At 38.7% G+C, this 15,211-nt stretch overlaps 1 protein-coding gene and 1 long non-coding RNA gene across 2 annotated transcripts; both read left to right on the top strand.

The window, feature by feature from the left end:
- The first annotated feature begins 2,814 nt into the window (after window positions 1–2,814).
- On the top strand, window positions 2,815–4,118 carry LOC119888624. Its single transcript, XR_005441914.1, has 2 exons — window positions 2,815–3,193; window positions 3,911–4,118. It is a non-coding gene; the product is annotated as an uncharacterized LOC119888624 (long non-coding RNA).
- Window positions 4,119–9,863: 5,745 nt separating this feature from the next.
- Window positions 9,864–13,003, top strand: LOC119888617. The gene is made up of 4 exons (XM_038699276.1): window positions 9,864–10,093; window positions 11,115–11,435; window positions 11,521–11,634; window positions 12,273–13,003. Exons 1-4 carry the CDS (start codon window positions 10,045–10,047, stop codon window positions 12,458–12,460), a joined length of 672 nt encoding a protein of 223 aa, XP_038555204.1. The 5' UTR covers window positions 9,864–10,044; the 3' UTR covers window positions 12,461–13,003.
- Window positions 13,004–15,211: the final 2,208 nt, after the last annotated feature.

The following is a 15,211-nucleotide window of genomic DNA, read 5'->3' as shown; positions in this document are numbered from 1 at the left end:
CAGCCTAATATTGCAGTTTGACATAGAAATACATAGAAAAGGTCTGTCCTAAGGCATTTATTAGTTAGTTTATTACCTCTGACTGGGAAAGTGGGAAAGACAGTAAAATTCTCCATAACTACTGTATCAATGAACTCCATTAATCACACACATGCAGGATATTCTATGTGAACTTCTTTTGATAACTACTATAATATCTAAAGTGGGAGGCATCCCACTTTGAAAGCCTCTGTTTTAAGCCGATGTCTATGAAGATTCTCAGTCATCCAGGTCATAGTTATCCAACGATGCCGTTTGCCTTTAATCAACAGTTGCCAGAGGAGAGAGCCCTTGCTTAGAGCAGTGGTTCTCAAAGTGGGGTCCGGGGACCCTCAGGGATCCTTGAACGAGCTACAGTGGGCCCTCAGCAAGGGGATTAATATATTTTCACTATAATTCCATCCATAAGTAACACAATGACAGAACGTATGGTTAATTCTGATCATGGTTTCATACTTTCTGTAATAAAACATCTAAGCAAAAAAAATCTTAGGGCGACCCTAGGACAAAATCTTATTGTGGAGGTGGACATGGTTTGCATTCAGCTGCAGTGGGGAGAGGTGGCTCAGGTAAGCAGAGCCAGGGAGAGCAAATTGTCACAGCTGCTGTTCATTAACTAATTATGCTCTCTCTTTAAATGCAGAGAACAGACGGAGGGGCTGTGAGGTTGAGACTGAGATTATTATTTGTAAAGAACTGTCCAGAGGAGACTGGTGGGAGTGAGCTAGGAAGTGTGCAGGCAGAAGTTTTATGTTGGGAGGTGTGTGTGAGTGGCAGTGTGTGCAATAAAAGTACTGTTTGCAATGTGCTCCTGGGTCAGCGTCTGTACTAAGGTTGATAGCTGGAGGCTGCGGGTACACTTATGAAATGGGGGACGGCGGTCTAGGTCAGTTTATGGGTCCTTGATGTGAAAAAGTTTGAGAACCACTGGCTTAGAGACACCTTTGCACCTTTTGGACTGTCTCACTGCTTCAAGATGCTTCTACTGAAGTATCTGTGATCTGCACTTTATCAGAGGTGGGCAAGTTAACATTTTTGAGGATTTGTGGTGAGATGCCTGATCACAAATGTTTTAAGTTGGTTTCGGGTTTTTTACCTCTTATTAGGAGCTAAGCATTTGTCTCATCCAGTACAGTCTCAGACAGGTTTCTGTGTCAAACGGTCTGAAGGAAATACAACCACTATCAGTGGAGCAATAACGTAGGCTAATGCACAGTAGAGTAGGGCAGGTAGATTTTTAAAAATATATTACTACTTTATTCTCTGCAGAAGAGGATTAGGGCCATGTGTGAATATATTTTTTTAAATTCTGAGATTAAAGTCAGAAGTATGGGTACCTGTAAAGGTCCCATGTGAGAGAATCACTTGCATGATGTAAATTAGCCCGGGAACCACACACTGACCGAAAACTCACTTAAGTTTTTGCGTGTTCGAGGGGTCCCAGATGAAGCCATTTCATTACTGGAAGAACAAAAGAAAAAATGAAATATGTGTTAGTTTGTTGCATGGCGTTTGTAAAAACAAAGGAAATTCAAGGGGATGAAGGATGTGTAATGCAGGGACGAGTTAGCATGTTTTGATAGCTAACATGGTAGCTAACGACAATATTAGCTGTTTTCTGTGTTGTTGACATTTTGGTTATATTATCATGTTTTAAACTGCCTTCGAAGACCGAGTGAGAGCATCTGTAGTCAGTGACAGACTCTTGTTGTCTGTGTTTGTTGACAAAAGAATGGACGTGGCAACATTTCAGCCAGTCGCGCTGCTTCTGTCCTCCTGTCTGCTCACCGTGTCCGAGGGCAGCTCCTCACACACAAAGCGGACAGCGACAGGTGAATATAACGTGTTACTGAAGCTGTTGGGTGTTTTAATGTGTGTTTTTCCTTAAGACTGTACAACTCCAGCAAGGAAGTTCTTAGTGTGGCTCAGAAGCGGCTCTCCGCTCCGCCGTTTCACGGAGATACACGCTTGGCGCTTAGCCAGCTCCCCTGAGAGACCACAGCTCCTCTTAAAGCAATACAAGTATACATTTGGGTGGTTTGCTAAAATAGCCATCATCTTAAATATTTCCTAAAGTAATTTGTATTTTTTTCTACATACTATCATTACTGAAACTACAATGTTTGCATTTTCTTAAGAAAGTGTGTGTGAGAGCTGGAAGCTTTTAGCTCCTGCTGCTGTATCTCCCAGCTGCCACTGCTACCGCCACAATCTGTGCTGTGAATAAAAGCTGAAGAAATTGCTGAAGCAAAGCTAAAAATGGCTAAAGAAACTGGCTGATATTAACTGAAATGCGTTTCAAAAATGTGGAAGCTGAAATGCAAAACTCGAGCTGACAGCTCAAATGCATTAGCAGAAGAAGCTAACAGCTGAAACATGTTGAAATGACTTAACACAGAAAGAAGAACTTAATTGTATTAATATCAGACATGAAACTCACTAGCCCCCTATTAAGATACACTTACTGTCTGGGCATTTATTTTGAGAAACTAGGTCCAGCCCTAGTTTCCTGTTAACGTACAGTGAGCATTCAGGGTTTTTATTTAGAGCCTCATCCTGAGCTTCTTATAGTTACTGTGTGCATGCATCAGTACATAATCATTTTGTGTGCCCTTGCTGTTTGGTGGAGGTGCTATTGGCTTATTGCTGTATATTTTTACATTGATTATTGTTGTGTGCTGTAGCTGACGGGGGCATACAATGACAATGCAGCAGCCTAGGTCTCAGTGTAGACAGGCAGTAGTTACATACTATAAGACCAGCTATATTACACGTTTGTAGTCTGTATTTACTGTATCTTTCTATGCAGGATGAACTTGACGAAGTCGTCACCACATGGAATTCACACAAAATCAGACAACGTGCAAGTGATGGCGCAGCCTCAGGTCGGCCATTTGTGATGTACTCATTCCCAGAGTTGCACAGTGCTGAAGATAGACTCAAACCTATTGCCATGGAGGAGGTCACTTTGTGTATGGATTGTACTCCCAAAGGCCAGTTTCCATGCGATGAAACGGTTTTTGAACTGTGTTGTCTACTAATGGAGGAACATGGATGGGATGCTCCAGCAGATCCACTTGCTGCAGCTGATCTGTACATCATTTTAAGAGAGGAAATACAGGAAAATATTTGATGAATGGATCATGTCCATTAGGTCTGTACTCCCACACAGTACTGTTGTAAACCTGTGTGTGTGTGTGTGTGTGTGTGTGTGTGTCATTGGGTGACTGAGTGGCAAAGAGCTACGTAAAGCACTTGGGATAAATTATATGTAATTGTAATTGTGCAATTGTATGTATGTGCTATGTAGCCATTTACCATTTATGGGGCAATTTGGTTGTATAATCCAAAAGTTTTGATTTGTTAAACTGCAGGAACTCAAGATGACTGCAGCACTATCCTGACAGAAGACATACAGAGAACATAACCAGTATAGAGCACAATAAAGACAAAATGTTTGTCCCTAAATATCTCTTCATCAGACAAAGCCAACCCTTGTTTCGACTATCCACATTAAATAGGAAATGAAATGTGTGCAGGTACTACTACTGTACATGTAATACAGCAAAACTCAAAATACAGTATGAGATGGAAAACTGGCAGTATAGACTACAGTAAAGAGGAACTGAATACAAACTAACAGAGGTCATAAAAGATGTAAATCTTCAACCAGTATATGACAATATATTTATATGTAAACTTCTATATAATTATTTTGTTGCAATACTGTATGTGTTTATATTATTTTCAGCTTAATTTAACTAGCTCCCAAATTTTCTGTAGTCACCTTTAGTCCTTGTCTCTGAAAAGTAAAAAGCTTTAATGTTTATGTGGTAGATTTATTTAATAACTGGATCTGTTTTTCTCTAAGGTATTGGCCCTCCTCATGTTTTGGATCACAAAAGACATCCAGAAAGGGAGGATCAGCTACTCCAACTTCTCAGGGACCTAAGGGCCATACCCAAAGCCATGGTTAAGATGTTGGGGTGACCTAAACTGTTTGTATTACATCGTCCCAACCAAATTATTCAGCATGTGATATCTCAGTTTTTCTTTTTTAATAAATTTGCAAAAATTTCTACATTTGTTTTTTTTCTGTCAAGATGGGGTGCTGAGTGTACATTACTGAGAAATAAAATGAACTTTTTTGATTTTTGGAAAATGGCTGCAATGAAACAAAGAGTGAAAAATTTAAAGGGGTCTGAATACTTTCCGTACCCACTGTATATGCACTTTTGTTAACACGCAGCTATCGACTATATTTTCAGCAATATTTACATGCACGTACGTCTCTGACTCCTATCTCCTGCCGGCCCCTGACTTAATTTACATTACCTAGGTTTTCAAATTGACTGGTCTGATGCACTTCCTCAACACAGACTTAATTTACACTGCCTAGGTTTATTTTCAAATTGACTGGTCTGATGCACTTCCTCAACACAGACCCAGTTTACACACAAATAGCCTCTCAATCCACTTCCTCGACATGAGGGCTTAGACAGAAATAATACACTTCCTCAACACAAAATCTGTCTTTACAAATCGCTACTCAATCCACTTCCTCAACATGAGAGCTTTTAACTTTAAGCACGCTTTATTCTCCTATCCTGCCGCAGTCCTATTTAGGCTCCTAGCGGTAACGTGCTGCAGTACTTCTGCCTGTGCAGTCCTAACCTACCATTACCAAGAGCCCCAACACTCAGTTGAAATCCTGCGATATAAGTTAGCGGTAGCCACAGAATGACTGTCTTATTAGCCCATTTCAGCCCTGACCTAGTGAGTGAAGCACCCCAGCACTCAGCTGTGATTCTGCAATCTCCAAGTCAGCGCTTAAATTCTTATCTCTTCATCAGCTCACTGCGCCTATGCAATCCTGTTCTGATTGGATCGAAGCTCCCCGACACTCAGTCGAAGCGCTGCGATCCCAAAACAGCGGTATTCATGATAATGGTTGGAAAACTCTTATCTTATTTACAAATCTTATTTACATACTTATTTATACTTAAAAGCCAACAATTAAAAATAAAAAGCGCATCTAATCTACCAGCTTTGCAAGCACTTTGACACACTGCTTTTTTGCCTGCATTTAGATTTGCACCCATCTCTGACACCCTAGTGGTTCTCAATCTGTGAGTGCTTTGTCTTTTTTAGTAAATTTAGTTCATTTTTAGTGAATTCAGTTACATTTTTAACAATTTTCCTTAATTTTTTGTACTTTAACTAGGTTCTAGAGTGAGGAAGCTTTCAGAAACTTCACCTGGGCGGAGAATCCTGTACTCAGACACACTATTATGCAGAAATTTTAGAAAAAGGTTTTCTGCTTACCTTTTTAAGTACGCGTATGTGTCTCTGAGATACAGGTTGTCCGTCCTTGGTCAAGGTCATCCTGCCCCGTTCAACTCTCCTGGCTATTTAGGCTATAATGCTCCAAAATAATTCACAACAGTCTGTGAAGAGCACATAACCAGAATTGCTCAATTTTGTAAACTAACATTTGAATGTTAAAAGTAACATTTAACATGGCTACAATCAGAGGCTTTACTTAAGAGATTTCAACTAAAGCAATGCTAATGAGCTAAAAGTGGTCACTACATGAACAATTCTACATAATGTAGTATATAAAGATCCATTTTATTTTGATGCTTAAAAAAGTTAAATGTTTATCCTTATATACTCTCATATAGTCTCTTTAACAAAACATCTTCTACAACAGTAACCTAATGTAAAAGATCAAGACCACTTCAGGTAAAATTAGCTATTTAACCATGGTCTGTATCACAAAATACCCTCAAGAGTCATCCATAAACAGGGAGTAGATTTAAGGCAAGTGAATGCTGTGAAAGACCTGCACGCAGCTATAAAAAAAAGCTATATGCCAGACTTGGTTTTAGTAGCAAGGAAATACTTTCTGGTACTGAATTAACACAGCAGCTGAGAACCTGAGAATTAGGAACAATGATTCCTGAACAATTACACCCCTTTGCCATTGCTGGTGTCAAATATGTTGATCCACAAGGTGGGTAATAATAACACAAAATTATGAGACTGCATTGTATAGTGCCTGTGCAATAATAATCAGTAAAATGTGTCCAAAATTGAAAGAGAACACATCAGATTTGCTGAAAACAACAATACCTGCAATTCTGGATTTGTATGACTTATTAACCCTACTTCAGATTTTTTCTTTAGCAACAAATACTTGCAAGGGTCTGAACTTCAAAGAGAATTTGTTGAAGATGTGGTCTGTTCAGAAGGAAGAACCAGTCCAACATGAGATCATGACCAATGACTGCAGACTGGCATTTTTGGTGTCACAAGATACTATGACAATATGACATTTGAGAAAACAGAATAGTTTCAGTATTTACTAAAATCTTTACTTCAGACTTGTTTTCACTAACTAGTAAGTAGTTTTCATGAGATTCTAGTCAATAGATAGATGTGGGGGTTGGCTACACTTTTGGCTGCAATTCAATGGTGGTTTACACACATCTTTCACCTGGGTGGTACATCATTTTGCAACTTATAAAAATGAATAAAAGAGCAAAAACACAGTTTCATCATATTCTATAGCTGACTGCACACAACAGTGATGATGCATGCCATAGTCCATGCTGCTGTTGAAATGTAAGCCCTCAACCTCAATTACATGACCAAGCCATGTTTCTGTCCAGTAAGGTTTGTGTTGTGCAGCTTGAGAACTTGAATCTGGCGGAGATGGATCTGGCATTGGTAACAGACAGTATACCAGTTTGTTATAGTTTGTGAATGCACCACTAAAACACATGAAACAAGGGATAATAGCACTATAGTTTTTGTAACCAAGGCTGAGCTTTCGTGAAGTGCTTATAGTAGGTCCCTCACCTCTCTGGCTACATTACCATCACTGTGAATCCATCCTATCTCTACATTTCGGGTTGTTTTAAGCTTCTTTGTCTGTGTTGATCTTGTGTCTGCATCTGATACGTTTTCCTTGGTGCCTTCCTTTCTGACTTTCATTTTCTCACAAAGTTTTTCCAAAAGTCCTTGTTTTCGCTTTGAGATGGGCTTTTTACTTTTGCAGAAATTGAAGAGGGCAATTCGGTCTCCATAGGAGGGGATGTAATTTGCCAGCGCTGCAACGTCGCTGTCAATCTGAACAGAAGAAAAAAAAGAAAAGACAATGTATAAATAATGTTAAGGTTATGCCCCTTAAATCAGTAAAAGTGTTAGTAGGAAAATACTGATCAAATATTTCAGGAAAGCCTTGTGTGCAGGGGTCAGTACAATAATATAATAAAAAACACAAAAATAGTTTTTTTAATACAAGTTTAATCTCAGTTCTGGATGTAAGTTTAATATGCATTTCTGCTACCATAGAAGGCTGGTAAAGTAGTTTAATAGTTGTTGTTTTTTTGTCTGTTTTAACTGTGTTTATTGTTGATTTACGACCGGGTGTTTTATTTTGGAAATTGACCGGATTCTCTATGCCGTTCTGTGTCTGACTTCCTGTCCGGTTCATCTGCTCTGTGCTGCTTGACGAAGCTTCCGTCATAAACAGAGATGCAGCCAAGCGTGTATCTCCGTGAAACGGCGGAGCGGAGAGCCGCTTCTGAGCCACGCTAAGAACTTCCTTGCTGGAGTTGTACAGTCTTAAGGAAAACACACATTAAAACACCCAATAGCTTCAGTAACACGTTATATTCACCTGTCGCTGTCCGCTTTGTGTGTGAGGAGCTGCCCTCGGACACGGTGAGCAACAGGAGGACAGAAGCAGCGCGACTGGCTGAAATGTTGCCACGTCCATTCTTTTGTAAACAAACACAGACAACAAGAGTCACTAGTCACTGACTACAGATGCTCTCACTCGGTCTTCGAAGGCAGTTTAAAACATGATAATATAACCAAAATGTCAACACAAAAAACAGCCAATATTGTCGTTAGCTACCATGTTAGCTATCAAAACATGCTAACTCGTCCCTGCATTACACATCCTTCAGCCCCTTGAATTTCCTTTGTTTTTACAAACGCCATGCAATAAACTAACACATATTTCATTTTTACTCACCTTTTGTTCTTCCAGTAATGAAATGGCTTCATCTGGGACCCCTCGAAAACGCAAAAACTCACTTAAATCCGACATCTTCGGTCAGTGTGTGGTTCCCGGGCTAATTTACATCATGCAAGTGATTCTCTCACATGGGACCTTTACAGGTACCCATACTTCTGACTTTAATCTCAGAAATCTGACTTTAATCTCAGAATTCTGACTTTTATCTCAGAATTAAAAAAAAATATATTCACACATGGACCTAATCCTCTTCCGCAATTCTCAATGTCAGAACACAGATTTGTGTGACAGATTTTGAATGTGCAGAAAGTTTATAACATGAGAATAAAACTTTAATAGATTATTATTACAGGCCAGGAGTTTATACATGAATTAAATTATCAGGAGTTTATAAATGAATTAAATTATCAATGACAATAGGTGCCACATGCAGATTTAAAGAGGCTACTTTCATAAATAAAAGGCACAAAAGAGGAGAGAAGACTAAAACATACCTACATGTGTGTTGACTGATCAGGGATAATATTAAATGCCACCTGTTTCCCTTTACACGAATAAAGACATTTCCACCATAAACTGATGCCGAATAGGCAAAAACTGGTCCAGAAAATTCACCAGAATGAAGAAAATGAAGTGTTTAATGTTCAAAATGTTCTGGGTGAGGAGACCACCCACCTAATGTGTCCCCTCCAATGATGACAGGAACCCTACACCCTTGATTGCACAGATATAGTTTGAGCTTTAGACCGCTGTGGGCCAACAGCAGTGTGAATGAACATATTTAGCTCCTTGCATGTGTATTTGTTATAAATCAGGAAATGAAATAGTCAGTAGAGCTGATTAATCGTCTAAACAACCATCACTCTATACAGCATCTCCATAAAGCTTTTAGCATCAAGTTTGAAGATGTCGAGCACTGAAAATAATAAACTTGACAGCTGTGATAGCTTGGTAATCTCACTTGTGTTAATGGCTTGAAAGCAATTCCCTCATAAGTACAAATAAGCAGTTGGACAGTTGTCATCCCCAAATTGTAGTGAGATGGCAGAGCATTGCTAAATTCAGTCAATCAATTACGCAGGGCCTATTGATGCCTTTTTTTAAAAAGAAAACATTGATATATACCTCTGGCAAAAGACAAACCAATAATCCTCTGACTGTAGACTGGTTGTGTAAAAAGAATAAAGAGTTGAAAACTTCAGCCACACTTTTTGAACATTAGTTTTATAAGAACATAAAATAATGTCTTGAAGCGTGACAAACAAATGAGGAACTGAAATGACCAGTTTGTTGCAATATTCTGCTTCCTTTACTCTGTTGTTAATGACACAAGAAGCTTTGCTGTGAGGTCTGAGCATGTTTGATGTTTGACTCTTGAATGTAGTCCAGTATTGAGAGTGAGCCATGATCTCATGATGTACCAGAGACTTGAAGGTGTTAAAATCACTTCATGTTTCAAGTGCATAAAAGCATGCTGGGTAGGAAAAAACTGTCCTCCTAAAACAAAGTGAAAAAGAGCTTTCATCGTTGCTCTGTCCTATGATTGAGCAAATGTTTACTTTTTAAAAACTTTTTCACTTAGTTGGATTTAGTGCGAAAGGTCTGTGTGATGGTGTATGTATGTCAGATCACATAACATGACAATATGGCTGTAAGGAAGAATAGTTTTTCTATGAGAAGATATCAACTGGGGCAAGCAGATGACTTGCTTATGGAGATTTTAGTATTGATAAATTTGACCTTAGTGACCATGTTAATCCTGCTTCCCCTTTCCCTCTCAGCTGTACTTTTTTAAATAATACTCTGCTCGGTCAGAGTTTTCACACCTTATATGCAGCTGATCAGAGAGAAGACATTTCAGGTTGCTCAGTGTAGGATGTTTGCTATTGAATAAAGTAGAGAGGTTTGTCTGGAAGCTGCTGACTGGGTCAACAGAGGCTGAACACTGAGGAGACATGGAAGCTGTGATTGGACTGTTGCTGATGCTACTCAGAGTCTGTCATGGTGAGCTGATTAACTTACAGCTAACACATTAGTACTGGAACTTCTTGCACAGCTTTTCATTTCATGTATTGTCATGAGTATAGACAATATTAGTTTAGTCTTGGTCCGGTCATTACAGTGTCTTGGTGTGTGTTGTCCTGTGTAGCCTGCTCTGCTCGTTACTCATCTCTCGTCTTGTCATCCGGTTTCTATGGATTTTGGCAGAGGTAACAAATAAATCATCAAGACAACATATACTAACTAACAACAGGAACAAAGCTAGACAAAAACACCAGGCACAGAAGACTACGAAGTAAAACAGGAAGTAAAGTTCATGGAACACACAAGGACAGATCTACCAAAGTAAAACATGGAACGACTGCAAAATCAGGACATGGACAGGACCAAACTAAAACATGGAGATAAAAGACTAAGGACAAAGACACAGACCACAAGTAATAAAACACAGAAGTACATTGAACAAGAATTGCAGGACTAAGAACTACGAGACAACTACGAGACTTAGAGACAAGACAGTTACTAAGAAGACTTAAAGCGAATGAACAAAATAATAAACAAGACTACAAAACTCCAAACCATGACAATATCAAATAAACACAGTAAAAAACAACAGCACAAAACCAAATCCTAACAAGTTCTGTAGGTGTGTAAAAGAAACAGGATGAGTGTGTCATGACAGGGTTAAGTAAACTTAGCCAACTATATTAAAAAAATATATTACATCTGTTAGTTGAACCTGTTGCTCAGCTGCACAATAATAAATGTCTGTTTGTGTTGTGACATCTGAGAGAGACAATTACACCTAACCACTTGTTTTAAATCAGTATTTGCATATGCTTTTTCACGGTCATTCAATTTGTAGAAATTAAATGATTAAAGTATGATATTTTCATTTTATTCTCTCAAATTTCCAGGTGTGAAAACATGTGATGGCAGAGAGGATGTAGGTCTGTTGATTTTGATGAAATCAAAGGATCAGAATTGTTCACATCTTTTACAACTTATGTTTCAACACTTCCAGGTGTGGAAACCTACTGTGATGGCAGACAGGATGGAGCTCAGTGTTATGGCACTTTGGGAGGAACTGTGGTCCTCCAGCTGATGGACAGCACCTCAGAAATATTTAGATACCAATTGTTAAAAAACAAAACAACAATACTCAGTGGGACAAAGAATAAGATTCTTTCTAATCTGACAGAAAACAAATTCTCATTTACTCCCAGTGATGGAACATTTAGGATCAACAACCTGAGCTGGACTGATGGTGGTGAATATACTCTAGAAATCTTTGATTCAAATGGAACGAGATCAGAGCAGCGGACTCTACATTTGATCATTCGAGGTAAAAAATCATTTTTGCCAACAAGGTAAAAAAATAATTTTTGTTAACTTAAAGATCTGTGTGTCTCATGTGTCCTTTATTACAGAAATAGGAATTTTGCCAATAATCGCCGGCGTACTCTCTGCACTGGTAATTCTCTTGGCAGTCGGGGTGGCAGTCGTCTGTGCTCACAACAAACAGGAAAATAACAAACCTGAAGGTACTAAACAAAACTTTCCTAAACCATCATCGTATTCAGAGATTGCTGTTTTAGTCTCTGTATTTAAAAATCAAAATAATAGACATTTTGGTCAATACAATTGGCAGAAAGTTAGATCACTGAGTGGTATCAGTTTTCTCATCTAGCTCTCAGCAAGAAAGCAATAAAGCATATTTCTGAATATGTTAAACTTTTGCTTTTTCAATCGACTGATAAGACTTCTAGCAAGAAGGTCGCGTGTTCAAACCCCGGTTGTGTGGAGTTTGCATGTTCTCCACACAACTGGGTTGTCTGTGTGGGTTCTCTCCGGCTTCCTCCCACCGTCCAAAGACATGCTGCCTAGGTTGATTGGTGACCCTAAATTGTCCTTAGGTGTGAGTGTGACTGGTTGTTTGTCTATGTGTGGCCCTGCAATGGACTGGCGACCTGTCCAGGGTGTACCCCCCCTTTCGCCCGATGTCAGCTGGGGGTTGGCTCCAGCCCTCCGCGACCCTGTAAGCAGGTTAAGCGATTGACGATGGATGGATGGATGGATGATATCACTTCTGATATCAGAAGTGATGTCACCTTTATTGTACTGAGTATATCTAATAATTAAATATGATATATTTGTGCCATCACTTCCTTTTACTCTGCAGAAGAAGAAGATAAACAGGAGTTAACCTATGCTGATGTCAGGGTCGTGCAGCTGCCTGAGAGGCAGATGCAGCAAAGAGAAGAGGTGGAGGTGGAGTACGGCCAAGTCAAGATTTCACAGCGACCTCGGCAGGCCATTGAACCAGCAGTAGATGAATGTGTGTATGCCAAAGTCCGCAGAGGCAGGTGATTCAGTGTTCACTGCACCGCTGAAGGCAGGTGGAGGAGGTGTGCCAAGATGCCTGAAGGTCTTTCACCTTAATTTAATATGATTTAAAATACAAGCCATCAGAGCTCATTATTTTCTTCACCTTTACTGTACTTCTGGGTTGAGACTGAGCATCAAAGTATCAGCTCCAGCCTTTGAATCACAGTGTGGCTAGTTTTTATAGACTAAATTTGGTAGAATATTTAATATTATCTTAAGAATGTATTTTATCACTTCTCTTTAGCTTACTTTGACTCATTTTGACTTGTGCCTAATTTATGAGCATATTTACTTTTATTTCATAGTTAAAACACTGAAAACTTATAATTAGGATAATGTGAATTTTAAGAATAAAAATGTCTTTGAAATATATTTTTTTGTATTGGTCTGGCAGACATGAACAGTACTCTCGCATCAGTACGTTTATAATATTGATTGATCATCTGTGATTACATGTCATCGAAAATGGCTTCTTTTAACTGTACCCTAAAAGAATCAAGTTAATAAAGTTTGCATTTACTTAAATCAGAATCTGTTTCTTAAATAGATGTTGATGGATGAGTCAAGGGTCAGAGTTCATCAAACAAACTAACATGCTCTTACATTTGTAGATTTATTAAAGGTTCGGTGCAGTGAGTGAGTGTTAATATCAAATTCAACCAAGCTGTCTTCCTTTGGTTTTCTGGCCTAAAGATAAGTTTTCAGAGAAAAGTTTTGTCTCTGAGGAAGTTCACAGTATGTACAAATTTGTTTCCATGAGGTAAACACTTTTCTCAAGCATCAGCTTTTAGTCTTGCAACATTCGTTTGTCAGTTACATGGTGCAAATTTCAAAGGGCGTTAAAAGCAGTTGTGACAGTTGACGGTATTATAGCCCCTCAATGTAATGATAAATATGAGTGAGTGTGTAGTTTTAATTTTGCTGCTTGCTCAAATTTCTAAGTTAATGGGGGGATTAGTCTACTGTAGATGATCCAGACATAGATAATATTCTGTCTCTTCATCTGAAATTTGAAATACACTTCCACTTTTCCACAGTGTTTCTTAATACAGTCATTTAGCAGCAAAGGAGGAACACCTTTTAATAAAAGAGTGTTGTTCTCTTCCTTTTTCTGCTTTACTGAAACAAGGACAAAACTCAGATGGACAAACAAAGTGTTTTTGTAAACAGTTGTTTAGTAAACTCAAGCACATGAGGTTCAAGAGGAAAGGGACCTTAGAGCTGAACAGATTCTGAGCATATGATTTATCTTAACACCATCAAACATGTTTTTTATATTTTGTTTGAGTTTCCTTTGACTTTGTGGTTCCCAGTTTAGAATGTAGGTGTCACAACAGAAGTACAGATGTCAATGTTACTCAACTGTAGCAATGGACACTTTGTGTGATGTTTTCATAATTTTAATAATTCAGTGTTGGGGTAAAGTTGAGAGGTTTGACTGGAAGCTCGGTCAACAGAGGCTGAACACTGAGCAGACATGGAAGCTGTGACTGGACTGTTGCTGATGCTACTCAGAGTCTCTCATTGTGAGCTGATTAACTTGTTTAATTGGACACATTTTATACAACTATGGGATAAGTACATTCAAAAATGTCTGACATCATCTTCAGTGATGCGTTTTGCTGCTCAAACACTGACCTACCCTGGGACCACATTCATACAACAACATTGCAGTCAAGAAAATGTCATGTGCTATCTTTGGAAACTTGGGGGACTTCACTAGAATTGTAAAATGAAGTCCTGTAAGTTTTTCACTCAACATGAGTTTTGAAGATAACTTGACTTAAACACAGCATGTTTTTCAGTTGTAGCAAAGCCAAAACAAAGCGCTGGAGAACTTTAACATTACATGAAATGAATCCAACTAAATATTTTACACCACTGATAAGGGAACACGTTACTTTTCTTTGTCATTATGCCCAGCATTGCTAAAGTCTTACTTAACTTAAATTTAATTACCTCTCCAGCAGAAAACAGGCAACTTCAGCACCGCTGTGAAAACATTTGTCCTGCATCAGAACCTTCCATCTGGGGAAATCCACAATGATTATATCCTTGATTTCTGCTTTCATTTGTCCCGGCTTTGTCTTCATCGTGTTTGCGTTTCTTTGTCGATGAAGATCCACATGCTGTCTGCTTGTGATAAATAATACGTATGCTCATCCATTCATCAGAATTTTACTTCTCTTCTTACTTCTAATAAACCGGATGACTACACAGGGACTGTATATTATTATTATTGTTTCCTCTTCTTTGTACACATTCAGCATTGTGACAGGCGCCAACACTGCCGGAATTATACAAACACAACGTGATGCGAAATGCACTCTGTAGCGCCATTTGTCAGTTATTGGCTACTGTAGAAACATGGCGACCTCTGTGTAAGGACCCATAGTTATGCTTTAGTTATGTACTAAAAAGTACAATGTTTTCCTCTGAAATGTGGTGAAGTAGTAGTATAATGTAGCATTTATCATGTAATGTTGTTTAAAATAATAACATGTTTGTATATTAGTGTAAGTAACTCTGCAAAACTGCACTTTAGTAAATGTAGCCTACTTAAAGGTGGTATTATGCTCATTTTCAGGTTCAAAATCTTATTTAGGGGTTGTACCAGAACAGGTTTACATGGTTTAATTTTCAAAAAACAACATTTTTCTCATACTGCACATTGCTCCTCTTTTCACCCTGTGTGATGTACGCTCCGCTCTTGAGCTATAGAGTGATGCATCT

This window comes from Micropterus salmoides, unplaced genomic scaffold, assembly GCF_014851395.1.
Source record: "Micropterus salmoides isolate LMB-PRFRI ecotype aquatic unplaced genomic scaffold, ASM1485139v1 Ms_hic_scaffold_5, whole genome shotgun sequence".
Taxonomy (NCBI): domain Eukaryota; kingdom Metazoa; phylum Chordata; class Actinopteri; order Centrarchiformes; family Centrarchidae; genus Micropterus; species Micropterus salmoides.
Note: the sequence above shows the minus strand (reverse complement) of the source record. Positions and strands in the feature narration are given on the sequence as shown.

Excerpts from the sequence above, each read along its gene's own strand:
- LOC119888617 (XM_038699276.1), top strand. The coding sequence starts at position 10,045 with ATGGAAGCTGTGATTGGACTGTTGCTGATGCTACTCAGAGTCTGTCAT. Across the intron at positions 11,436-11,520 it reads TCTACATTTGATCATTCGAG|AAATAGGAATTTTGCCAATA; the intron begins GTAAAAAATCAT and ends CCTTTATTACAG. Across the intron at positions 11,635-12,272 it reads GGAAAATAACAAACCTGAAG|AAGAAGAAGATAAACAGGAG; the intron begins GTACTAAACAAA and ends TTTACTCTGCAG.